The sequence below is a fragment of the Elephas maximus genome, chromosome 9, assembly GCF_024166365.1.
Source record: "Elephas maximus indicus isolate mEleMax1 chromosome 9, mEleMax1 primary haplotype, whole genome shotgun sequence".
Taxonomy (NCBI): domain Eukaryota; kingdom Metazoa; phylum Chordata; class Mammalia; order Proboscidea; family Elephantidae; genus Elephas; species Elephas maximus.
The window spans coordinates 46,286,303-46,313,022 of NC_064827.1; the positions used below are offsets into that span (position 1 = coordinate 46,286,303).

A 26,720-nucleotide genomic window follows, 5' to 3' on the forward strand; every position below is an offset into this window, starting at 1 on the left:
ATAGATACAAACAGCATCTGTAGGAGGTGTTAGGGTTTCCAAGGGTTTTCCCACATGACCTCATGGACTGAAGGTGTAGAGGAGCTGCTTTTAAACTCAGCTCAGAGAAAGGTGATCTTGGGACTGGGGGTTCTTCTAAACCGCACCCCCTACCCCCCAGTGGGGGAAATCCCAGCCAAAGAGGAAGAGGAAGGGGAAGCCCAAGGGACAACCCAAGGGACCACCTCTTCTGGATGAAGATGGGGGAGGGTGGCCAGGATGGGGTTTTGTCTTGCACTGTGTTTGCCCAGGAGCTGGGGACTGCCCTCGCCCGGGGGAAATCTGATCTCAGTGGTCTCGCTTCCCCGCTGGGCGATGGGACATGTCACTGGGTCCCCCGCAGGGACACACTTCTCTGGAACAGCCCTGGTTCTGAGTTAGGAGACCCAGGAATTGTCCCAGTTCAAGATCTGAGTCCCTGTGTGAACCTGCACTCAGAGCTCTGCTTCCTCCTCTGGGTAACGGAGAGAATAAATATTGACTCCGCTCTGTCTACCTCAAATACATCTCTATATCTGAAACACAGAGAAAAAAAATCACCTTGCAAATTGAGACCAGAGTCTAATATGGTTTTGCATTTTTTCTTTTGATATGAAACTTAACATAAACATCATCCATGTTGTTGCATAGTCTTATTGGCTGAAGAACCACCTAGGACTCAAACATTATCTTCTAAACTACTCCCTATTGTTATTGATTGAATGTGTCTGCCATTCTTCTCTATTATAAACAACACTACTATTAACATCTTCATGTGCTTAATTTTTTGGTTGCTTTTTGACAGTATTTCACTAGGATAAATGCCAGAGGAAATAACCAGTCAGAGTATGTAAATGGTTTCTGTGGCTCTGGAGATATGTTCGTGTGTACAGGACAGTCTTAGTCATCTACTGCTGCTATAACAGAAATATCACAAGTGGATGATTTTATCAAAGAGAAATATAGTCTAGTAGGCTAGAAAGTCCAAATTCAGGGTGCCAGCTTAAGGGGAAGTTTTTCTCTCTCTGTTGGCTCTGGACGAAGGTCCTTGTCCTCGATCTTCCCCTGGTCTAGGAGCTTCTCTGTGCAGGGACTCAGGGCCCAAAGGGCTCTGCTCCCAGTGTTGCCTTCTTGGTGGTATGAGGTCTGCATGTTCTCTGTTTGCTTCTCTGTTTTATATCTCAAAAGAGATTGGTGTAAAACACAATCTAATCTTGTAGATTGAGTCCTGCCTCATTAACATAACTACCACTAATCCCATCTCGTTAACATCATAGAAATAGGATTTACAACATATAGGAAAATCACATCAGATGACAAAGTGGTGAATGATCATACGATACTGAGAATCATGGCCTAGCCAAATTGACACATATTTTGGGGGGCACAATTCAATCTACAACAAGGACCATTGCAGTTTATTCCAGGGATCCATTCCTGACCTGGCATAATTCAAAATTCACCTAATTCAAGACTAATCCTGACAAGAGATGGGAGGAGACATTTATATTTGTTTACCAGATAAAAAACACCACTACTTGGCAATATTATAAATCCAGCATACAGCTCACTTAACTGAACAGCTTTGAAATTATTCGTTTCTTGATGTACATCTTAAAATTTGGGAGAATTTAGACAAAATGAGACTTTATTAATATATTTGACCAAATATCAATTTGCATATTTAAAGCGCTCACAAGATGCTACAACACTGCTAGTTTTTGCCACACCACTTCCACCATTAAACCCACTCCCATCGAGTCAATTCTGCCTCATAGCAACCATATAGGACAGAGTAGAGCTGCTCCATAGAGTTTCCAAGGAGCGCCTGGTGGATTCAAACTGCTGACCTTTTGGTTAACAGACATAGCTCTTAACCACTACGCCACCAGGGTTTCCTCTCCACCACTAGGCACCATTATTTTATTTTTTCCTAAACAAATAGGTCTTCTTCTAACTATCCGCTTTGCAGCCCCAGCCCAGATCCATTTGTAAGGGCAAGAAGAAGGAGGCTGCATCATATATTCACCTCTCTTGGAAACAAAATAATTATATCCTCCACTTTAAAAGAGTTTACCTTTTCTTTTCTGATAGGCACTATGCCACTTACTTTTCTCATATTATCTCCTTTCATTTAACCTTTGATCCTATTAAATCAAACCAGTTGCCTTCAAGTTAACTCCGACTCAGTGACACTATAGGACAGAGTAGAACTGCCCCATAGGGTTTCCAAGGAGCTGCTGCTACATTCAAACTGCCAACCTTTTGGTTAGCAGCTGAGCTCTTAACCACCGAGCCACCAGGGGTCTAATTAGATAGGTACAATTATCCCCACTTTACAGACAATTGTACCTATCCTATAGTTTGCTTTTATTAATTTAGATAGTACAATTATCCCCACTTTACAGACAAGAAAACTGAGGTGCAGGTTCTGGGGAAATAGCCAGTGTGGTATGTAGCAGGTGCAGTCAAAGAACAAACACAAGGCTGAGAATTAAGACTCAGGGCCCTGGTCCTGGCTCATCAGTCAAACTTCTGAGCCTTGAGCCCCATGGAGGAGGCTGTGGACCAGGTGATGGGCACCCACATGGAGGCCGATCTTCCTGGGCCTGTCGTTCCCAGAGAGGAAGTGGAGAGATTTCTGCCTTTTCTTTGTCCACAGAAAACAGCAGGGAGTTGTGACCTCTGGGCTCTGCGAAGCATGAGCCAGCCACAGCTGATTTGCCTGGTAGAAGGTTGGTGCCGCTATGGCTGTAGCACCCTCATCTCTCACACCAGTCAGGAGCCCGAGATCAGAGTTGCCCTTTCACTCACTCTCCAGACACTTAGGAAGCACCGAGGTAGCTGTGGTGAGGTGGCCTTGGGGCCCAGGAGCTGGACTCAACTCTACTCTGAGACACCAGCTGTGGGACTTGGTAAGTCCCTCTGCGGCCTCTGACCGCAGTTTCCTCATCTGTAAAATGGGGATAATAACGCCAACCTCAGAGGATTGTTGTGAGGCTTCAATGAGGAGAAGGGCGTGACCAAGGCCTGCATGAGGGACCTTGTAAAGCGTGACCTGAAGCAGGTCTCCAGGTGTTCTCTGGGTATGACTCAGGTGCCTGCTGAGAGGGTTCCTGTCTGACCCACACACAAATAGACCGCAAGGGAGAAAGTGTCAGGCTAGGAGGAGGTAGGACAAATTTTGACTGGGGCTGGGGGAGGGCTCTGGGAGGGATCCCTGGAGGAGGTAGTGTTTGAGCCAAATGAAAATCAGGGATCTGAGTTGACACCTGCAGCCAGAACTTCCATTTAGAACTTGGACAGAAGGCTTCATGAAGGAGGTAACTTCGGGCTGACTCCACTCACCCAGAGCGGACCTCCCGGGGCATCTTTCGGAGCTCTGCCCACCCCTCTGTCAAATGACAGAAAAGCTTCATCCATCCGTTTGATACATATTTATTGAGCACTCACTATGTGCCTGGCAATGTTTTCCTTACTGGAGACACTGAGCAAACATTCTGGTGGGGAATAGAGAGAAGCCGACCATAAATAAATCAGCATTTGTCGGGCTGGAGGTGAGTCTAAGGATAAAGAACGCTGAGAGACAGGAGTGGAGTTAAGGGTGAGAGGGGTTGTGCTATTTAAAGAGGACGACTGGGAAGTCTGTGAAGAGGCGGCTTCTGAGCAATACTTGGAGGAAATGACAGCGCAGATCTCAGGGATGTGGGGGTAGGGGGATAATGTTCCAGGCAGGGAGAACAGCAGGGGCAGGAACCTGAGTGCACCGCAGGGTCTAGGACAGCAAGGATCCCAGGAAGCTGGAGGAGGTGGGAATGAGGTCACAGGGTCACGTTGGCCTTTCAAGGCTGTGATGAGGGCTCTGGGCCCTTGGAGACCTTCCTCAGAGCAGTGTCATCGTCTGGCTGGCTGCCTGGTGAGAGGAGACTGGAGCAGGAAAGGGTGGAGGCAGGGAGACCGGTCAGGAGGGTATTACAGAGATGAAGGTAGAGGCCATGAAAGGGGTGAGAAGGGGTCGATTCTGGAAGTGTTTTAAAGGTAGAGCCAAGAGGATTGTCTGAGTTTCCTAAGGCTGTCATCACAAAATACCAACAAATTGGGTGGCTTATAAGAACAGAAATTAATTGTCCCGCAGTTCTGGAGGCCACAAGTCCACTTCAGGGTATTGACCATGTTGACTCTTTCTGAGGGCTCTGAGAGGGGAAACGTTGCATATCTCTCAGCTTCTGGAGGCTCCAGGTGTTCTTGGTTTGCTGCTGCAGCGTCACATGGCGTCTTTCCTCTGTCTCCCTGTCTTTGTGTATCTTCTCTTTTTTATAAGGACACCAGCCATATAGGGCTAGGATCCATCCTACTCCAATATGGTCTTATGTTAACCTAACTGATAACATCTTCAAAGACCCTATTTCCAAACAACATCACATTCACAAGTATCAGAGGTTAGAGCTTCAACGTATCTTTTTGGGAGGCATAATTCAATTCATAACAAGGATTTTTGGATGAACTGGACTCCCTGCTGTCTGGAGGCCCACCTGGGCTGCAAGGTTCCCTGGGGCCTCACCAAACACTACCAGGGAGCCTCCTCATTCTGCAGATGACTGTGGAAGTTAAGACCTTAACCGTTTCATTTTGGTTTTTCCTCTGAAATAAAACCAAATTTAATCACTGAAAGAAAAGCTCCACCTCCAGGGCATTGCTCCCTCCGGTGGAGGCAGGGATTAGATGAGATTTGCAGAATGGTATTGACTCCCAATTAGACGCTTTCCATAAATTAATTACAGAGGCAAAGTCGGAGAGGGAGGCCGGGGCAGGTCCTGGGGCAGCTCCTCCCGCACAGCTGGGCTGCTACCTTCGGTGCCCTGCAGCCCTGGCGGGGCATGGAGGTGGGGGGGTTGTTGCTGGGACTCCTCTAGAATTCGCTGCTCTCCGTCCCTGTGGCTGAAGCATCTCCATTGTGAGATGAAGCTTTGGGAGCCACACGGGGGCTTTGGTCTTTATCCTGAGGGCAATGGGGAGCCATGGAAGGCGGCGGGCAGGGGAAGGGACAGGCCAGATTTGCTTTTTAGGGAGGATCCTCTGGCAACGCCAGGAGACTGGATTGGTAAGACTGGAGGCCAAAAGGCCCAGGTGAGGGCCTTGAGGGAGGGAAGGAGGGATGGGAAGTGGGGACCACTGAAGGAGCCGGAAGTTGCCACAATGCATATCCTCCTCTCTGGTTTGCCCCCATCGGGGGTCTACCCTTGGGGCCCAGGCCGGCTGCCCGCCTCCCCCTGGGCCCAAGCTCAGCAGCAGATGAGAGGGGGAACTTTTATGGGACTTTTGCTGAAATAGCTGAGTGAACTTCGCCTCTGGGTTTCAGGGAGCCAACCTACCCCTTGATGCTGCACACTCCTCTTTGGCCTGTCCTGCAATCAGGGGTCGAGCCTTGGTCCTCATCCAGGGGGAAATGGCACGTGTGGCCTTCCAGCAATGTGCCCGGGCCCCCATGGGAGAACCAGCTTACCTTGCTCTCTTATCACATGGCAAGGTCCAGTGCTGCCTCCTCCGGGAATCTGTACTGGCCCAGGTCTCCCTGATGGGGTGCAGACGTGTGGAGCCCCAGCTTCTGTGCCTGGGGCTGGGACAACCCTGTGGTGTACTTATACTGCAGAGCACCCGGTGGGATCAGACCGCAGCTCCCCTCCGTGGGACAGCCTGAAATCGCACTTTGCTTGGCTTCTTCCCCTTTCCTCTCCTGCTTCCCACTCCTTTCCTGTTTTATTCTTCCTTATGAAGGAAGGGGTTGCTTCCTTAAAAAGTCACTTGCTTCTAAGGAACCCAACCTAAGACACAGCTTCTAGGCTTCTACTTGTGCTGTCTCCTCTTCCTAAACCATCTTCCCTTACAAAATGGAATGATGTCTCCCAGGCCCAGCGGGAACAACCCTGCCCTGAGGTCCCATGTAAGGAGGGCTCAGGGGCAATCTCTAAATTGTGCCCTCCTTCCCCAATTTCAAGATGCATAGACTTTGATAGGAGGTCTCCCCACCCCCCGCTGCTTGTCCGGCTCCCTCAGTTAGGCGCCTTTCCTATTTGTGGCACCTCAGAATATAATTCTGTGCCTCGTCTGGCACCCCTTTGGGCTTGCACCTAGGGGCAAGTACCCCTCTCTGACCCCTGCCCCCACGCCTGTCTCTGATGACTCCCTACTCAGTTCAGCCCAGGCCCCCTCCCTTTGGTTCCGCCCTGCTGCCACCACAGTCCAGTTTTTGCACATGGAATTGTGCTGCCATTTGGGCTTGACCCTATCCTGACCTCACTACCTCGGTGGGCTTTGTGGCTCCATCTGTACAATGGGGGAGCGGGGTCTGGATTGCTGCTCTCTACCCCTGCCCTGTGGTGGCTGAGTTCTTCCAGAAAAGAGGAGCCTGGCTCATCTAAGGGCGGACATTCATGGCCCAGCTCACAGAATCAAATATTCTGGTTGTTACAGCTCACTCCTAACCCCCAGCTCTGCCCCGAGAAGGATTAAGAAAACTTCTCTGGTAAAAATCCCCAGCCGAAATAACGTGCTCCCCCAAAGGAAACCTCAGAATCCCTCCATGGTAATCTGCTTGTGGTGGTCTCTGCAGAAGCACATTTGGGTGGGTGTGCGCCAGCCCAGGAAGCCCAGCATCTGGGCGATCAGCCTCTGCCTGGCAGAAAAGTGGCCCAAAGTGCCAGCTTTCTGATCCACATGCAAGACTTCTTGCAGGCAAGCTGCTAGAATCACCCTATGGACAGCAAGAGGCCTATGCAGGACATGGCCCTTGGACAGGTCACTGACTCTATTGATTCTGTTTTCTCATTTGAAAAATGAGGGTGGTGTCTGCCCTTGCGGGGGTTCGCTCAGTCACAGAGAATATGTTTACTGAGTGTCCTCTGTGGGGACTCTGGCTCGGTGCTGGTGCCTCAGAAGAGGCTCCTCGAGTACCCTGCCCTTGCCCTGGCGGTAGTGGGGAAGGTGGTCGGTAAGGGGTGGTGAGGGTCAGAGGGAGAGAGGGCTGTAGCCAGCAGCTCAGACCTCACAGTAGGGCCTGGGCAAGAGCAGATGCTCCAGGCCACAAGCTGAGGCCGGGGATGGCTCGGCAGCTGGCGATATGATGTAGCCAAAGAAGCCCCTGGATCAGGGGCAGTCACCAGGGTTGCAGGCAAATGCTTTTCGGTCACTTTGACTTTGTTTGAGGCCCAGCTCATACTCAGTGACCTCGGGCAACTCCTTCTACCTCTCTGAACCTCAGTTTTCTCAACTCTTACAGTGGGGATCCTGACAGTGCCCACTCAGGTTTGTTGTGGGGTGAAGATCATAGAGTTTGAAGCTGACACAGAGCTGAGCTCAGTCTTGGTGGAGGGCATCTCCACCATACCTCTGAGTCCCCCAGGCTGGGGCCCTCTGCTCCCCAGAAGAGCAGGTCTAGGGGTCAGGAATGGCTTCCTGTGCCGGATGCAGAGCTGCATGGGGGTGAAAGTCTGGGGGCGCCAGGGTCTGCTGCTGAGCTGGGAAGCCTGGGCGGGTGTCTTCCCATTCCTCCCCCTGCCTTGGCGAGTCCAGCTTCCAGAAAACCCATGACCCATACTGGGCCTAGCTTGCCATGCATCATCACAGAAGCTCTTTCCCCTCCCTGGGCATCAGTTTCCACAACTGTATAATGGGCAAGTCAGAGATCTCTGAGGTCCCTTTCAGTGCTGATGTTCCATGATTCTATAACTTTAGAAGTCCCTGCTTCCATGGTAGTCTAGAGAGGCAGAGCTGGGACTAGGCGTCCTGTCACCCAGGCCGGGCTCTAGGACCAGCAAGGTGAGCATAGAGAAGCCCTCAGATGACATGCTGTCAGGCCTTTTGACCCAATGAGACAGTGATGAGGGGCAGAGAGTTCAGAGCTCTGGGATGTCTCAAACCCCAAAAACCCGTGGCCATCGAGTCGATTCCGATTCATAGCGACCCTATAGGACAGGGTAGAACTGCCCCATAATGTTTCCAAGGAGCACCTGGTGGATTCGAACTACCGGCCTTTTGGTTAGCAGCCGTAGCTCTTAACCACTATGCTACCAGGGTTTCCAGTCTCAAACCCCAGGCTCTACGTTCTAGTACATTCTTCCCCAACTTGTCCCTGCAAGCACAAACCAGGTGCAGGTACCCCCATCAGGGTGGAGACGCCAGTCAGATGATCTAGATTCAAATTCCCCCTTTACCAGCTGTGTGACCTTGGGCACGTCACTTCACCTAATCTGTGTCTCAGTTACCTCATCTGTAAAAAGAGAGTCCTAAAATCTCCCTCAAGAAGCCCTAGTGGTACAATTGTTAAGCGCTCAGCTGCTAACCAAAAGGTTGGCCATTCAAACCTACCAGCCACCCTGTGAGACAATAGACCTCCCGTAAAGATTATAGCCTAGGAAATGCTATCGGGCCCCTCTGCTCTGTTCTGTAGGGTTGCTATGTGTCAGAATCGACTCAACAACAAAATCTCCCTCACTGGCCTCTGTGAAGAGTAAATGAGTTTATGTGTGTGAAGCGCCCAGAATGGTCAAACATTGACTAAATGCAAGTTCCCTTTCCTTGGAACTTCTTCCCCTCCTACTTAGGTCATTACCTGGCCTCACTCTCCACTGCCCATCTCAGCTGCTACTACTTCTCCTCACCTTGTGGCCATGCCCACACTTTCCAGCCTTCAGGTCTTTACTCCTGCTATTTCCTCTGCCAGGAATGCCTTTTCTCCCTCTCTCATTCCCACCAGTCCAAATCCCACTGCCTTCATTGTTCAGGTCATACACAGCCTCCTCCAGGAAGGTTCTCCAAGAAGCTCTGTGCAAGCAGACAAGAACACAGATAGAGAAGCACCAGAAGGGGCACCCGTCTGCGGGCAGCGGTCTCCTCCACCTTCTGCCTGGGTCATACTCGAATGTGGAGCGTTTTTCTCCCCCAACCCCGCAGTACACAAACTAACCACTAGGTGGTGATAGAACTACAAAGTCCCAGCGGGGATAAGCAAAAAGGCAGCCCAACCAGGCATCCCTGCATCATCCATTCCTTTATTCAACAAATATTTTCTGAGCACTTGCTATGCGCAAGGCTGGCAGAAAAAAAGAACAGCATAAATAAGGCGACAAGGACCCTGCTCTCAAGGAGCTTATGTTTCGCGAGGGAACATGGGAAAGATACAAAAACAAAAAAAGGCAGAAAAAAAAAAAGCAAGAAAAACATGGGTCACAGGTAAAAAAAAAAAAAAAAAATACTGGGACCTCACACACACCCCCAACTCCAAATGAGCATCTCTTCAGTGAAGGGCAAAATCATGGATCGAAGTGTCGCTGCAAATCTCAGAGACTGGCCAAGCTGGAAAATCCTCTAGCCCCTTGCTATTCAGTGTGTGGTCCGTGGTCCAGCAGCAGCATATCACCTCAGAGCTTGAATCAGAATCTGCATTTTAACAAGATTCCCAGGGGATTCATGTGCCCCATCAAGTAAGAAGGTCTGCTAAGTCTAGGTCAGATCTGGTTGCAATCTGTTTTGTATGACCTCCAAGCTAAGAATGGGTCTTGCACCCAAAAAAAATTCCAAGGAAGAATAATATCTGCAGCACGTGAAAATTATATGAAATCAAATTTCAATGTCCATAAATAAAGTTTTATTGTAACACAGCTGTGCTCATTCACTTCTCTCTTGTCCACAGCTGCTTTTGCACTGCAATGGCAGAGTTGAGGACTTGCAACAGAGACCATATGGCCCCTAAAGCCTAACATACTACCTAGCCTCCCTCCCGAGCCCCTGCTCATGAGTGAGCATGCCCCCAGGCATCTCAAACTCTACACCTACCAACTGCACTTCCCCCTTCCCCCCACCTAACACCTGCACCCCTCCTCCTGGATCCCCATCCAAGTAACAGCCACCTCCAGGGGTCCCCTAAGCCAGATACCTAGAAGTTCACCCCTCGTGGCCCTCTTTACCCTCCCACAAGGCTTGCAAGGTGTTTAAGAGCAGTGATCAGGAGCCAGAGTGCCAGGGTTTGAATCCAAGCTCTGCCTCTTACTATGTGACCTCACCTTTCTTGGCTTCAACTTCCTCATCTGTAAACTGGGTACAGTAATAGTATGCACCTTTCAGGGAGTCAAGAGGTTTAAATTAGTGAGTTACCATATGCAGTGGTTAGGACAGTGTCTGGAGCTTACTTGTTGTTAGTTCCCGTTGAGTTAACTCCGACTCATGATGACCTTATATACAACAGAACAGAAAGTTGCCCAGTCCTGTGTCATCCTCACAATCACCCCTCATGTTCAAGTTCATCGTTGAGGATATTGTGCCAATCCATCTCACAAAAGGTCTCCCTCGCCCTCGCTGGCCCTCTACTTCACCAAACACAACGTGTCCCTCCAGCGGTTGGTCTTCCCTAATGACGTGTCTAAGGCAAGTGCGTTAGACAAGTGGAACTTACTAAGGGCTCCATAAATGTCCACTATTTATTATGATTATTTTTACCCAGTGAACCCCAGGTCAGGCCTCCTGCCCCTCCCCTCTTCTCACATCCTTCCTCTTCCTACCACTTCACCTGATCCCTCCTCCAGGGCCTTCAGCTGGATCCATGCTCTGGCTCCTTGCCTATCACCCAGCAGCACCTATTAAGAGCAAGCTATGTGCTTTGTCTTGGTGGAGGGGACCCATTAACATGTCATGTTCCCTCCTGACCCTGGTGGACAGGCTTGCCCAGTGCCCTTGCCTGTCCTGCATGGAAGGAGCTGGGCTCCGGTGTCACAACTGATTAACAGAGGACCCAGTCACTGGGCCACACTGTCCCCCAAACGGCCTGGCCTGGAGACAGAAAAACACCTTGTTTCGCCAATGTTTGATCTACTTCAGAAATTCTTGAGGTGGCCTAGCAGGGCAGATAACGGTCTACGGGTAAGACATTCATTAACGTGTTACTCAAGAGAGGGAGGTGGTAGGCTGGAGCACCGGCCAAGGTCCAGGCAGCCCAGATCTCAGCTCTGGCCTCTCCAGTGACTTGCCGGGTGATGTTGCCTCTCTGTGCATGTTTCAGCTTCCTTATCTGGGCCCTGATAGGGCAGAATGGATTCAGCTAAAACCAGGGCAGAAGAGGGTGGGGAGAGACCACCAGGCAGGCCTGGGAGCAGGTAACTGAATAGGCCTAGGGCAGAGATGAAGTCAATGGCGCTGAGCTACAGCCTAGCCCCCTTCCATTTCCTTAGTCTGGCTTCAGTGTCTGCCCAGAGACCAACCGCTGGCCTTGGGGCACAGGTGTCCTTGGATGTGTCAACTGTTGTCAAGTGCCCATGTGTTGACAGCTGTTGTACATACAGAAGTTGATTCATTTCATCCTTTCAACAACCCCATGAGACAGATAATATTATCCCCATTTTACAGGTAAGGAAACTGAGCCACACAGAAGTTGAATAACTTCTTATTAATGGCAGAGCTGAGATTTAAGCCCAGGCCGTCTGGCTCGAGAGCCTGAGCACCTAACCTCTCTTCTCCACAGATTTCTCAGTGCTTGATGAACACCAAACATGGCCCAGGGTCCGTGAGAACATTGTTTTGTTTAATCATAACAATAACCCTCGAAGGAAAATGTTCTTTCCTCCATTTTGTGGCTGAAGAAATTGAGGGTCAGGAAGACGACGTGATCCCGTGGCCTGTAAAGGGCGGAGCCGAGATTCAGACCCAGTCCATCTGACTGCAAACCCAGAGCCCGCTCGGCCCATTCAGCACCTTGGCCTTGGTCCTATGCTCGTTCGACCTTCCTCCTGGCCAGTCAGCAGGCTTCCAGCCACCCTGGGTGGCCTTCGACTGATTAAATTACTCCTCGCAATCGTCGGCTTCATACGGGGGACTGCACAAAGTACTACAGACGTAAGCCCCCGATTCACACTCGCCCGTCCTGACTCCCGAGTGTGCACAGTCACCAGCATCCACAGGCCCGCACACGCCGACGAGAGGCCAACGCACGCCCGGGCCACACAGACGTCCGCCGCCAGCTCCGCCTGCTCCAGCCGAGGCCCCACCCCTCCCGAGGTGCCGCCTCCACTTCCCGTCCCGCTTCCGTCCGGCTTGGTCTGGGTCAGTGTCCAGCGGCTGCAGCTTGGATGAGGCCAGCGCGGCTCATGAAGGTCTTCGTCACCCGCAGGATCCCCCCGGAGGGCAGGGCCGCGCTCGCACAGGCGGCAGAGTAAGAAGAGCGGGCGCCCCCGCGCCGCTCCGTGCACCGAGTGTCCCGCGGGGCGCACGGGGTTGGGTGATTTCCTGAGAAGGGGCTGCAGAGCCCAGAGTACACCTGTCTGCCCTTGGCGACCCTGGCGGATGCTCTCCCCCAGATCCCAAGCGCCCCTGCGCACAGGGTGACTGAGCGATCTCCAGGCATGCCTTTGGGCCCAGTTATTTTGGGGAGGGGAGGTAGTGCTGCCCCAGGAGCCAGAGAGAACGGGGGCCCTGGCACTTGGGCCTTGGCTGGACTTTGCAACTTGTGCTTGGTTGCGACGGGTTTGGAGTTTTGTGCGGCCCCAGCTCTCTACAGGTCCCGTGCAGTGTCGCTGGGAAGGGGACACTGGAACTCTTCCAGGTCATCGCCCTGGGGACAGGGGAGACCACCTATGACGCAAGATTCAGGCTGTTAATCATTTACCCTCCCAGGTCGCCTGAGGACTGGCTGGAAGGGGGCCAGGGTCCGTGACAGTCGTTGGTCTAGCCCCTTTGGACAGTTGGCAATGGCCTTGGGCGACTCTTAAAATTGAACCTTTCCATGTGCCAGCCTTGCCAGGTGTTTCGTATATATAAACTAATCCTTGCAACACTGTGAAGTCAATATTATGATTCCCATTTCACAGATGAGAAAACTGAGACTGGGAAGGATTAAGTATCTTGCCCAAAGTCACACAGCTCTTAAGTGGCACAGCTGGGGGTTTGAACTCAGCTCTGAGTTTCAGGCGGGGAGAAGTTGGGATCCAATCTCAGAAATTAGTTGTGGGGTGCATGAGATTTATTTCATTCAATGCAAGGGAACTTGCTGAGGACCTGCTAATTACTAAAGGGGCGGGGGGAGTGACGGGGAAGGCAGAAATGACAACAACAGTAGAGTAGCTCACACTGCTATTTAGCACTGTGCACCATGTCAAGCAGAGGTGGATGGAAAGTGACCTGTGCCTGGGGCTCAGCCTGCCAGGCAAAAGCTGCATCACGTTGTTGTGGGCATTTCCAGCAGCTGCCCTGTGTCTCACACACATAGGTATTTAATACATGTTGTCTGGACTGAATTAAATGGCAAGGACTGAGAGGCTGGGTGGCACAGGAAACATATACAGTTCCCATTAGCTGCCATGGAAGCACACCCTAACCCTCCTTCGTGTTGCGTTGTCTTGACCATCTTGTCCAAGTCTGAGAGTTTCCCATGCTTCCTGACTCATGGAACAGGTAGAGGTGCAGTTGGTCAGGGACTCTGTATTAAATTTCCTGGGCTGCTGTAACAGAGTACCACAGATTGGGTGGCTTATAATAACAGAAATTTATTGTCTGACAAATTGGGAGGCTAGGAGTCTGAATTCAGAAGATTGACAGGGTCGTGTTGTCTCCACGGGATCTAAGGGAAGATCCTCTCTTGGCTTTTCCGGCTTCTAGTAGCCCCAGTGTTCTTGGCTTGCAGCTGCAGCATAGCTCCATCTTCACACGGCGTCTTCTCTTTGTCTCTCTGTGTTTCTTCTCTTTCTTAAGGACACCACTCGGATTAGATTACAACCTACTCTACTTCAGTGTGACCTCATGTTAACTGGTAATAGCCTCAAAGAACCTATTTCCAAACAAGGTCATGTTCACAGGTGTCAGGGCTTAGGACTTCAACATATCTTTTTGGGGGGGAGCACGATTTAACCCATGCAAGAACCTTCCCCCCTCCCTGGCCTTCCCAACAGTTGACTGCCTGCTTGGATGTGCCGTGTCAGGGAGCTTACTACACTGAGCCCTCCGCTTGGTGTTAGCACTTCCTGATCTTGAGCTAAGAGCTGTCCCTTCTAATTTAGCCTCTGCTCTTGGGGCCCCCTCAGGCCTTGTCAGCTCCCTCTGCCCTGTAATAGCCCTTCACTGGCTCTCTCAGGACAGTTCTGAGGCCACTGTCTGTGCTTGACCCCTGACTCCCCCCTGCTAGCCCCAGAGCAAGCAGAAGGCAGCGTCCCCAGCTCTGAGAGGGGAGGCAGGGGATGTGGCTGTAGGGAATCTTGGGGCCTGGGGGCATCTGTGGGGCTCCCCTGCTTCTCCTGAGTGGCCTTTCCTTTGCCTTCAGCTGTGAGGTGGAGCAATGGGATTCAGACGAACCCATCCCTGATGAGGAGCTGGAGCGAGGCATTGCCGGGGCAGATGGCCTGCTTTGTCTTCTCTCTGACTGCGTGGACAAGAGGCTCCTGGACGCGGCAGGTATGTTTGCACTGAGCAGGTCTGGGGTAGGATGGGAGGACGTCTTGGCCCTGTGGGCACATCAACCTGCCTTTGCTGGCTCCCTGAGCAGGCCTGCAGGACCCTCTCTGGGTTCTAAGGTCACTTGCAGAGATACTATGCCTGAGGGGGCAGTTGTTTGCACCCCCACCTAGCACACACAGTGCCCTCTCCCCTGGCTGTGGATCCCTGGAGGGAGGCCTTACGAGGACAAAGACCATGGTGTGGAGGCAGTGGGTGTTGGGGAGTGCACCCAAGGCCCTCGGCCAGCCCTGCCAGGGCCTTGCTTTGTGACATGTAGCAATGAGGGAGGGCCCAGCTCAGTGCCAAGCACCAGCAAGCACCAGGGTAATGTCACAAAGCAGGCAGGGTAATGTCACTCCTTGAGATTTGTCATTGTGACAGTTTGAGGAAAGGTTCAGAATTACAGGCTACTGGATGGGGAGGGGCCCTTGTGAGTCAGGGCCAAGCCAAGCCTGGCACCTGCACCTCAACCTTGGCCTGGCAGCTTTCTGTCTGCCTGACTGGATGAGAGGATTAGGCCCCACCTGCCTTCCTGGTGTTCTGTGAGGTGTCCTGGGGAGGCCCCAGGTTGTGGCCCAAGGAGACCTGAGGCCTCACTGGGCAGACAGTCTAGTGGGTAAGAGCAGAAGCTTTGGTGTCAGAGCCTCAGGGGCCACATGGTATCCTGTGACCTGGGCAGGTCCCGTAATGTCTTTGAGCCAGTGTCCATATGTGACAAAGGGATTATTCTGAGTTTTAAACGAGGAGCAGAGATGCCAGTCTTCTCTCTTATTCTAAGAAAATAAGAATAAGCTGGTGTCCCCGCCATAGAGGAGGGCTTTGAATTCCACAAGGGAAGATATAAAGGGTGCTTTTTTCTGCACAACAGGAGCCAATCTCAAAGTCATCAGCACACTGTCCGTGGGCGTTGACCACTTGGCTTTGGACGAAATCAAGAAGCGGTAAATGCAGCTTGGGCTTTGGAAGGGCTTGAAGGGAGGGGTGGCTGGCAGAGAGGAGGAGGAGCTGAGTATTTATTTTCACTTCATACCCCTCAGCCATTCAGTGAGAACGTGAGGTAGCTGATGATAAAATACGCCCACAGGGGCACAGGTCAGTTAAACTCAAGAAGTTGGAATTAGTGGGTAACATCTGTCCAGTTTATCACCCTTTCGCATTCAGTATCTTCTGATCCCCACAACCCCTTAGGAGAAAAGGCAAGTATTCTTGTTTCCCTGTACAGATGAAGAGATTCAGAAAAGTCAAGTAGTTCACTTGCCTTTGAACCCTGATCTTTCATCTTCATATCCTCCCCAAAGGGGAAGATGATCAAAGTGGGAGTAAGGGATGAACATTCCTGAGGCTCATTTATAGCTCTGAGCTTCCTGGCAGGCAGACCAAAGAGGGAGCAAAGTAGCATTATGGGACTGCTTTCCATAATGGAAAGGTAGAAAGTGGTGAAGGTGCTTGCAGTTGGTGTTACCAGATGTTTGATTCGTAGAGGGATCCGCGTTGGCTACACCCCGGATGTCCTGACAGACACCACTGCCGAACTTGCGGTCTCCCTGCTGCTCACCACTTGCCGCCGGCTGCCGGAGGCCATCGCAGAAGTGAAGAAGTGAGTGAACGCCTGGTGGGAAAGTCGGTTCTGCTCAGTAGCTGGTTCTTGAGCTACTGAGTCCCTGGGCACAGACCATCTAGCATATGTGGGTAATGGTGGTGGGGTAGGGAGGACAGACTCAGCCAAAATACTAAAGCAAAAGGCAGAACTGAAATAAACAAGGCATGAGAGAAGAGGACAAAGGAGGGGTGGGTAATTCTGTCTGGTTGGGAGGAGGTGTGGATCAGGGAAGGCTTCATGGAAGAAGTAGCAGTTGGGCATCCTTTTTGACTGCTGAGAGGTATAGGCCTCTCGTCCGTGATGCTGAAATCCAAAATCTCTGAAAGGTGTTCCATAAATCTTTTGGTAGCAAAACCTGACCGAAACTACGTGAGGCTGTTTGTGGTCCTTGTTTATTGCATTCAGTGTGGCTAGCCATACGTTTTGCTGCAGAAACACTGATGTGCCTGATGCAAGGTGTGGCCCAGACCCTGCAGAGGGTGTTATATAGAATACAGCATAGGGACCATACTGCCTTCTAAGATGCGAAAAATTCTGAAATCTGGTCCAAGGGTTTCAGGTAAGGGATTTAGGTCTGTGTATTAAGAGCTGGGAAAGGTATCCCCGGGGCAAGGAACGGCTTGAGTGGAGGCTGGGAGACGAGCACACATGAGGGACATGGGCTCCGGGGTGGGGGTGTGCAGGAGCCGTGTGTCCTGCTGACCCTCCTGTCACCTTTATTGAAGGTGCTCAAGACAGGCTGTGTTCTCCTGTCCCCCAGGGCCACAGGTGCTGGGCCTTGTGGCTTTACTATCTGTGTGAGATCACTGGTTCTAGAATCCCAAATCGCAAGCTTGCAACCTGCTATAACCCACTCCGCCCTGGCTGTGTGACCTCAGCAGGTCACTCTTTCTGGTCTCAGTTTCCCCATCTGCAGAATGGGATGGGAGCCTCCAGGGTCCCTTCCAGCCCTTGAATTCTGGCTTTAAAGGAGGAGTCATTCCCTGTGCATCTTCACAGTGCTGAGTAACTGTGGGTATGGTATACCTCATCCCCATTCTTACTATACCAGGGGTGTGGGGTCTGTGCGTTTGCACTAGACTCCTGTCTTCGCCAGAGGCCGGGGCCTCTCACAACCCACTCACTCCCTGCAGCGGTGGCTGGACCACATGGAAGCCCCTGTGGATGTGTGGCTACGGCCTCACCCAGAGCACTGTGGGCATCATCGGCCTGGGCCGCATAGGTGAGTTGCCCACCATGGGCTCCCATGGTTAGATGCTGAAAATCCTCTTTTGTAAAGGGTTTCCTTAGCTGGATATTGTCAAGGCACCTTGCATGCTGTAGGGAAATCTCGAAGGAGAAAACTCAATTTCATAAAACACAGGTCAGAAGGAACGTCAGGATTTCCTTAAGAACCCACTAGGTGATAAAAGGACATTGTAAGAGCCAGGATTCTGAATGATTACAGCTGCGTAAAAACACATGAAAGCTACAAACACTGGGGCCTTTAGGAATCCTATACTGAGGGAAGTCCTCACCACCCCCACACCAGGCCTGGATTCCAGAAGGCATTTCATCTGTGGAGCCGTAACTCAGGGACAGGCAGGCCTAGTGGGCAGGGTTTGCTGGGGTTCTGCTGATGAAGCAGAGCTGTTTTTCTTCCGGGGCCCCTGTTGGAAAAGCCTGACAGAAGGGCTTGAGCTCACCCAAGCAGTTCTTGGTGGCTTTCTGGCATCCTGCCTGGGTACAGGGTTCGGTGAGGGATAGAGAGTGTGGGTAACCTGTCTGGCCAGCCAGCGGCCCTACCTTTCACACTAGAGAGCTGGTCAGAGGAACCTAGCAGATTTGGGGAATGTTCTGTCTGAAAATACACCTGCCCAAACCTTGGCCAGGGGAGGCCTGGCTCAGCAGCAGCACCTGTGCAAAGGTCTTGCAGGTCTTGGGCAAGTTGGCAGTGTGGCAATGCCACTAAGAAGTCAAATGGGCTCTGGGGCTGCATTAACAGAAGCAGAGGGTCCAGAAGGAGGGAGGGACTGCTTTGCCAAACCACTTCGGGAGTGCCAGGTCCAGTTCTCAGAGGTTAATAAATGGTCCTCAAGGCAGGCAGGACCATGTGGGTACAGCATCAGCCAGTCAAAGCCACAGGGGAGCTGTGATGCTGCCTCGAGATCTCCGAAGGACTGCCCTGTGGCCCCCGAGGGTATGGTGGGGCTAGCTGAGACAGCTCCCAGCTCCATCCATGTAAGACAGCACCAGTACGTCAGGACTGTATTGATCTGACCCCGAGGGGCACCCTGTCCCTGGAGGTGCTGGGTGCTGCCTCTGCTCCCTGAGGGTGTGAGGGACAAGCCATGGACTCTCACTCCTTGTGTCCCAGGCCAGGCTGTTGCTCGGCGTCTGAAACCATTTGGCGTCCAGAGATTTCTCTACACAGGACGGCAGCCCAGGCCTCGGGAAGCAGAGGAATTCCAGGCAGAGTTTGGTAAGTAAAACCTTGATTTCCACAGGAGCCCCCTCTGTGCTCTCTTGGGAGGTTCTCCCTGTCTTCTTCAATGGCACCATTTGCAGGCAGAGTGTCAGAGCTCAGATGTATTCAGGGCCTACTGTGTCCCTTAGGCATTATCTTGTCTACCTGCCCTGAACACAGAGGCCCGCTCAGGGAGGCAGGGACTTACCCCAGGTCACACAGCAAATTCTCTCTGTGCAGTAGTGCACTCGGGGTCTCTTTCAGAGTTCCTTGTCACCATTGCCATGTGTGGGCAAAGTAGCAGAGATGGTGATGGATGCAAGGAGGAACTGGGAACTGGGGACTTTAACTCAGAGTTTCTTAATAAAGTGGTGAGTGTTATCCCCAGCCTTTGTGTGAATTAGAAAAAGGTGTCCCTTTGTCCTGGCGGATACAGCCCCCTAGCAGGGTATACAGCTTGGCGAGCAGAGGGCAGGCTGGATTTTAGCTGTTCCTTACCCCCTTGGCATACCCAGCTCTGAAGGTGGTGATAGCCACAGTGGCCCAAATCCCACTTTGTGACTTTGAATAAGTTCCTGCCCCTCACTGGTCTCAATTTCCCCATCTGATAGAGCAAGGGGCTGGCGGAACGGTCTGATGTACCAGGATTCCATGAATGGCTATAAAGTTTGTACAGCCATCAGAGTTGTCCAAGTGGAGACAAGGCCTTCAGGAACCATCTTGGGAGTTTCCATTATGTGAGGAGGAGGAGAGGGTCTGGTGTCGCACTATCTCACTGTCCCTAACCTGAGAATCAGTGTCTGATAGAGTCCTGTCCTTCCCCAGTGTCTGTCTCCCAGCTGGCCACTGAGTCTGATTTCATCGTGGTAGCCTGCTCCTTAACGCCTGCGACCAAGGAGCTCTGCAACAAGGACTTCTTCCAGAAGATGAAAAAAACAGCTGTGTTTGTCAACATCAGCAGGTACCTAGGGTTGCCTGACATCCTTGAAAAGGGCTGTCCTGCTGCTGTAATCTGCAATTTTTCTTCCCTATGGGTTGTTGATGAGATCTCAGGCAGAGCTTGCTGGTCTCCATGAAATAACCAACCACCCAACACAGAAATATGGTAAATACAGTCCCCGGGTTATGAAATTGACTTATGTACAACCTGTTGTTACAAGCCAACCCCCGTATAAAGCCTATTGTATTAAAAATTGGAGGTACGTGCAATGGTTCGTAATAACAAACAGGCATTACTTTGAGATGCACATCAAAACATTACTGTTATTTATTATTACTGTATTATTATGTTAAAGATGTTTTAGTGTATCTGGAAGCGTTTAATTTTTTTATGCATAGAAAGGTACACTATATACCGTATATTAAAACAAATGTTTGACTAACGTTAGATATAAACCATACCTAACTGTTCCAATTCATGTATAAATTCAACTTAAAGACAGATTTAGGAACGGAACTTCTTCATAACCTGAGGACTGCCTGTAAAGGCCACACAAAAAATACCATAAAACTAACCTTAATATTTACCCATAAAATTACCTTTTCTGGAGTTTTGTAGGTTTTTTTTCCCCCTTTGTACAGGTTTGAGTTACTATCAAGTGTCCTTTCTTTTTAACCTGAAGGACTGTCCTTAGCATTTCTTGTAAGGCAGATCTCAGTAATGAGCTCTCAGCTTTTGTTTATCTGGCAATGTCTTAACTTCACTCTCGTTTTTGAAGAACAGTTTTGCCAGATGTAGAATTCTTAGTTGATAGTTCTTTTCTTTCAGCACTTTAAATATGTCATACCACTGCCCTTTGGCCTCCATGGTTACTGTGGGGAAATTGTTATTTAATCTTACTGAGGATCCCTTGTAGGTGACGATTTGCTTTTCTCTTGCTGCTTTTAAGATTCTGTCTTTATTTTTGGTTTTCAAGAGTTTGATTATAATGTGTCTTGGTGTCACTCTCTTTGGGTTTATCCTGCTTGGGGTTTGTTGAACTGGTTGAATGTGTAAATTCAGGTCTTTCATCAAATTTGGGAAGTTTTGGCCACTATTTCTTCAAATATTCTTTCTGCCTCTTTCTCTCTGTCTTCTCCTTCTGGGGCTCAATGCTCAATACAATGCAGGTATTTATTCACTTGATGGTGTCCCAGAAGTCCCTTAGGATTCTGTTCTTTTTTTTTTCTTTTTGCTCCCCAGACTCCATAATTTCAGTTGCCCTATCTTTAAGTTTGCTGATTCTTTCTACCTGCTCAAATCTGCTGTTGAACCCCTCCAGTGAATTTTTCATCTGTTAACTACTTTTCGGTATTTCTGTTAGGTTTCTCTTGTAAAATTTCCGTCTCTTCTTGTTTTGTTCATGTATCATTTCCGTTTAATTCTTCGTGTTTTCTTTTAGCTGTTTGAGAATATTTAATATTCTTGTTTTAAAGTCTTTGTCTATTAAGTCCATTATCTGGGCTTCCATGGGAACAGGTTCTGTCACTTAATTTTGTTCTTTTGAATGGGCTATCCTTTCTGTTTCTTTGTATGCTTTGTGATTTTTTTTTTGCTGAAACTAAGACATTTGAATATTATAATGTGGTAATTCTGGAAATCAGATTCTTCCTCTTCCCCAGGGTGTGCTGTTTTGCTTTTGTTTTGTCTTCTAAATTATCGAAGGCTGTACTCATCCATTTGTTTAGAGACTTTACCTAACTTTTCCTGCAAAGATTGGCTTCTCATACGTGTATGGATACTGAGGACTCAGTTTCTTAGCTTATGTTCAGCTAGTGTTTTGACAAAGATTTCCTTGAACACTGTGGTGGGGGGAGGGGAGTGTTGTCAAAACAAACAAAAAACCTTCTGTGCCAAGGTCCTCCTTCAGCACTGAGCCAGGCTTGCACTGAGCTATGGATCAACCTGAGGTGAAATCATAGGGTCTTGTCAGATAATATCTGAGCATGTGTTCTGTCCTGGGCATGTGTGTGGCTTTCTCATTTCTCAATTCTCCCGTATACACAGTGTTTTTTATTTATTTATTTTTTAATAGAGACTAAGGTTTATTAGTGGTTACCAGGGGCAGGAGGGAGACACAGTGCTTTTGAAAGCTTTAACTTCCAAAAGAAATTCTCTACTGGCCTCTCCTTCCAGCATTTAGGGGCCTATCATAAGCATTAATGGTACTCCTTAGCCCCAGACAGCTATAGTCACAGCCCTAGGTTGCTGCCCACTGCCCCTAAGCCCTGCATGAGCTCCCAGACAGGCCAAACTGAGACAGATGCCTTGTTTCAGTCCTTCGGGCAGCCCCCAGACAGGTTAGAACAGACAGACACAATGGTTTTTTAATACAGTCTACTGAATTCTGTCTAGAGCTAGGCCAGGCTCCCGCTCTGTGGATGCGCTCTGATACTGCTTTAAGATGACCGTGCCGAGCCAGGGATGGATTGGGACACCAAACCAAACCCGGTGCCGTCGAGTTGATTCCAACGCATAGTGACCCTATAGGGCAAAGTAGAACTGCCCCATAGAATTTCCAAGGAGCGCCTGGTGGGTTCGAACTGCCAACCCCTTGGTTAGCAGCCGTAGCACTTAACCACTACACCACCAGGGTTTCTGGATTGGAACACAGGCAGGTAGAAAACGAAATCTTTCCTACCATTTATGTTGCCTTTTTCTTGATTCAGCATTTGCTTTATTAGCTTCCAGAGTTCTGATACTGTTGAGTTTTCCAGTTTCTACCTGTTTATATGTGTTTTGTTGCTTACACCACCGTCTTACTACAGACTCTCTCACATACCCTTTTGATACTGGATTCTTTCCAGTGTATATAATTGATGCCTTATTCTAAGGAAAATGTGCAGAAGGAAAACATGAGCATTTTCTCAAATTTAGGCTTCTGCAAATTAGGAAAAAAAACAAAGACCATGGCCAAATTAGGAAAGGCTATTATGTCTTCAGCCTGCCTTACTCAGTTTAGGTACCAGTGGGTTGGCTCAAGCCCCTGACAGGCCCAGAGCCAAGAAGGGACACTTACAGTCACCTAGCTATGTAAAGGCTAAATGTTATATAAAGAACACACAAACAAAAATGTGTCCTAGAGAAATAATGACATTACTGCTTTAAAAGTTAGTACCTTCCAGTAGAAAAATTCGTATTATGTGGGTTGTTCTGCCCTAAAAGTGGCCTGGGGGAAGGGTGTTTTGGGGCACCCACATCACCACTGTCATTCCAGGGGAGATGTGGTAAACCAGGACGACCTGTACCAGGCCTTGGCTGGTGGTCATATTGCAGCTGCTGGACTAGATGTGACCACCCCAGAACCACTGCCTACAAACCATCCTCTCCTCACCCTGAAGAACTGTGGTAAGAACTGCACCTTTCAAATAAAAGTCATCTTCTCCTCTCTAGGACCACAGTATTTACAGGTGGTCTGGAGATGTTGGGTGTGAAACCATCATAAGCAGTGCTAACATAAAGGACCGCACTGAAACACCCTAAGTGTTTGTGTCCTTAATGACACTGGTATATAACGTAGGAGAGAGGCCTCCCAAGTACGCTTAACTCTTTATCCATAACGGAGCTGAATGTGGGGGTGAATGGATTTGTTTAAAAAAAAAAAAAAAAGTGGGCTGACTGGGTACCTATGGACATAGTCATGGGTAAAATTGGTTACTATGAATTGCTATTATCAGTTTAAGTGTGAGAAGTTTCAAGTGTAATTACCATACCAACATGTATAACTTGTGCATTAAGCTATTTTCTCTCAGCTCCAAACCACATCCTTCTGTATTCTGCTGTGTGATGCTGGGGCTGGGACTCTGCAAACCACTTTCTGCTTGGCTGCTGGCCCTGCTCAGCTGTCAGCGGAGGGCACTGGAGGCAGACTGGAAGGCTGGAGGAAGCAAGACTTGTCTTCGTGCCTTCCTGTTGGTTGTGTCTGGGAGTAGCACCCAGAGCAATGCTTCACCTAGCAGTAGCAGTTCCTGCTTGTAGTGGCTGGTAAACCCAATTTGCAGTTTTCCCAACACTTGCTTAAGCAGCCTCATGGTGCCCCCCTCACAGGCACTAGCAACAACCAGTCAATGCCTCCGCCACAGAGGTCTGAGCGTCAGCTCCAAAGGAACCTTTCCTTCGGTTGTCTAGGTTTTAGTAATTCAGTTCTGATCCCCTAGCATTAACTATTTGAACTTGTCCAAAATAAATTAAGCCTTTGTTCTCCTAGCCCTAGGGGATGCTGCCTACAGTTGCTACCTCTGTGGTAGCGCAATGTTCTCAAACTTCCGTGTGCATCAGACCAGGACACTGATAAAACACAGGCTGCTGGTCCCCAGCCCAGGTTTCTAACTCAGTAGGTTTTGAGGTAGGGCCTGAGAACGTACGTTTCTAGCACATTACTGGATGACGCTGATGCTGCTGGTCCTGGAACCACACTTTGAGAACCACTGCTTTGTTGTTCTTTTTTGCCTCTCCAGTTACCTTTAGTTAACAACTGTATACCTAGTTCACAATTCTTAAATTCTCTCTGGTGTGGTTTCCATCTCCAGACTAATACTTAACTGTAAGACTGCTAAGGACTTAGATTGTCTGGGCATTATTTACCAGGGCTTCAAACTGATTTGAACTGGTTCAGTAATGGCCAACAAAGCAAAACTGGAACAGACTCGAATTTTTTCAATTTGGGTGATCTGGAATGATAACAGGAATGGGGAAAATTACAGGTCAAATCTCTGGGGGAGACTTGGAAGAGACGTAATGAGTCCTTTCAGGAGCTTATGTGTGAAACTGGATTATTGGCAGGACTGTGGAGAGTGACACACATTCCAAGTGGCACGTCAGCCACCATCTTTGAGTGGGTCTGTTCTGGTTTTACTTCCTCAGCCATGAGCCAGGAAGAACCAGTTCGAAGCCCTATTGGAATAGAAACTCAGAGAAGGTCCTTAGCTACCTTCCCCACAGTGAATGCTCCTATTGTTTCAGGCCTTGGAAACTCTACCATCCCCACCCCCCATCCCAGCCTGAAAGGAACATTGGCTGTGATGTCAGGGCTGTTGCCCACAGCTAGCTGAGAAAGCTGTCCCCATCCCCCCCAGGCCTAAGAGTTCAGCTCAGTGCCTCTGGTACTGCTTCCAAAAAATGGTTCCTTGGGGACAGGTGACCTCACTTGCTCTGCAGTGAGCCAGAGGGAGCTGTGCTGTGCAACATTTCATCTTGTGGTTACTTCTGTAGATCAGAAATGCCACAGCCCTGTAGCATCACTTTCAGGAGCACAGAGGGGATGATCAGTGTTAAAACTCTGAAGCTTAGTCATCACCTAGATTCACCATCTATTAATTGAAGGGCTGGGGCTAGATAGGCTCCAAGACCCCTCCCTTCTAGCCCTGACATTCTTGTATTTGTGAAACATTACCTCTCGCCACACTTGTGTCTGGGTTTCAATAGTCTAGAATCCCTTTCCTTTGTTACTCTAACCCTCAGCCCCAGGTAGTGCTTAGTGACAGTAGGCGAGAAGGCAAATCAAGGAATGTTGAGGCAGGTTCTCTTTATTCTTCTTACTGGCAAACCCAAGCCATGAAAGAGTTTAAGGCTCTTGTAACACCCGTCTTACCTCTTCTTTGTCTCTCCTTCCAGTGATTCTGCCCCACATTGGCAGTGCCACCTACAGAACCCGCAACATTATGTCCTTGTTGGCAGCTAACAACTTGCTGGCTGGCCTGAGAGGGGAACCAATGCCCAAGGAGCTCAAGCTGTAACCAGACAGGAGAGACAGAGGGCCAGGAGGCAAACGATGCCCCACTATGGTCAGATGTGCCCAGGCTTGATTTGGACCCACAGGACGGGAGCTGGGGAAAAACGTCTGATCGGTACTGATTCTGTGGAGGGAAGACTGGTCCTGATGGATATGCATGCCACTTTTGTAGTGGGAAGCAGCTGAGCCAAAAGCATGTAATTTCATTATTAGATAATTCTCTGAGAGACTGTCTCGGCCTGGAACTGGGAAGCTAACAAAAAGAATATCTGCTTACCTTTTCTCAATCGGGGCATTAGGTGACTGCCTTGCATTTTAACTATTAGAACGTGTCCAAACCACCCTATCCCTCATCCTCTCTGCCCAAATCCCTTCATTTGTCTCTCACTGAAGATGGGACAACCTCAGCCCAGCTGCAACCCTGGCACTTAAATCTGATACCTAGACCAGCAGACAAATTAAAGAGCACACACAGCAAAGGAGAGTTAAGTGGAAGAAGGAGAACTAGGTGAGGTCACAATACTCTGTTATCTTTTTGTCAAAAATAATTGGAGATACGTGGGTTTCTTAGTTTTTATTTTAAAATTCATTTCAGCATCTACACACTTTGTTCCCTTTGTCCACTTCTTCCTCCATCCCCACTCCCCAGATGGATAATCTTTTTCTAATCACCACCTCCCTAAGGCCAGTCTGCCAGCATTGCCATTGCCAAAGCCCTGCTCCATGCCCAAGACATTAGGCTCCAGCTTCCCCAACAGCCAGGCCAAACTGACAGTGGAGTTTTCAAACCTGAGAGGCAGGTACAGAGAGCAGCAGAAAACACAAGATTAAGCCAGCCCTCTAGGATGAAAACTGGGTGTGCTGACAATGCAACCTTACACATGTGCACAGCTCAAAGGCAAAAAGAGTGCAGAGAAGGCAGGGGGAATCAATCAGTTCACAGCATTAGAGTATTTTCTAGGAGGTTTGGTTAAGGAAATAAGTACTGGTCAAAGTGGGGCCAGCTATTTCCCTTTTGGGTTCAATCTTAACAGCCTAAGCAAAGAAAAAGAAGACATATTTAGATAGAGGCATGAATATGACAATCTTTTTATTTCAAAATTTTGACCAGCATAGCACCACTGACATGGATGCCCTGATAGAACTTTATGATTTGATCACCACAAAAGAGTCTACATGATTATGCCAGGCTATAAGTAAGGCTAACCAATCAAAATTCAGTTATCCAATACCAGTTATAATTCAGGTACAAACCATGGATCATAGGAACCCTGCGACTGGTTTTCCAGTGAACCTTTGAATTATGTTTTAAGAGCTACAGCATGTACCAGGGTACTAGCTGCAAGCTTGCTTCTCACATGTAGAAACTGACTAAGAGGTAGATGAGCGATTCCAGGTTCCATCTAGCAGTGGACAGGCAGGGCTCCAGCAGCTCTGTGAGAGAGACCCCCAAAGCAAAGTCCACTTAAGCTCAGGC

The 26,720-nt window shown here is 49.5% G+C and overlaps 1 protein-coding gene across 1 annotated transcript; it reads left to right on the forward strand.

Moving 5' to 3' along the window:
* Window positions 1-12,051: 12,051 nt before the first annotated feature.
* On the forward strand, window positions 12,052-25,247 carry GRHPR (glyoxylate and hydroxypyruvate reductase). Its single transcript, XM_049895845.1, has 9 exons — window positions 12,052-12,214; window positions 14,315-14,445; window positions 15,356-15,428; window positions 15,968-16,084; window positions 17,221-17,309; window positions 18,444-18,548; window positions 19,359-19,494; window positions 22,730-22,860; window positions 25,126-25,247. Exons 1-9 carry the CDS (start codon window positions 12,132-12,134, stop codon window positions 25,245-25,247), a joined length of 987 nt encoding a protein of 328 aa, XP_049751802.1. The 5' UTR covers window positions 12,052-12,131.
* The last annotated feature ends 1,473 nt before the right edge of the window (window positions 25,248-26,720 follow it).

What these genes read in the sequence shown, in the direction of transcription:
- GRHPR (XM_049895845.1), top strand. Translation starts at nt 12,132, where the DNA reads ATGAGGCCAGCGCGGCTCATGAAGGTCTTCGTCACCCGCAGGATCCCC. An exon ending in GCCATCGCAGAAGTGAAGAA is followed by an intron (nt 16,085 to 17,220) that starts GTGAGTGAACGC and finishes CACTCCCTGCAG; the next exon opens with CGGTGGCTGGACCACATGGA. An exon ending in GTGTTTGTCAACATCAGCAG is followed by an intron (nt 19,495 to 22,729) that starts GTACCTAGGGTT and finishes CTGTCATTCCAG; the next exon opens with GGGAGATGTGGTAAACCAGG.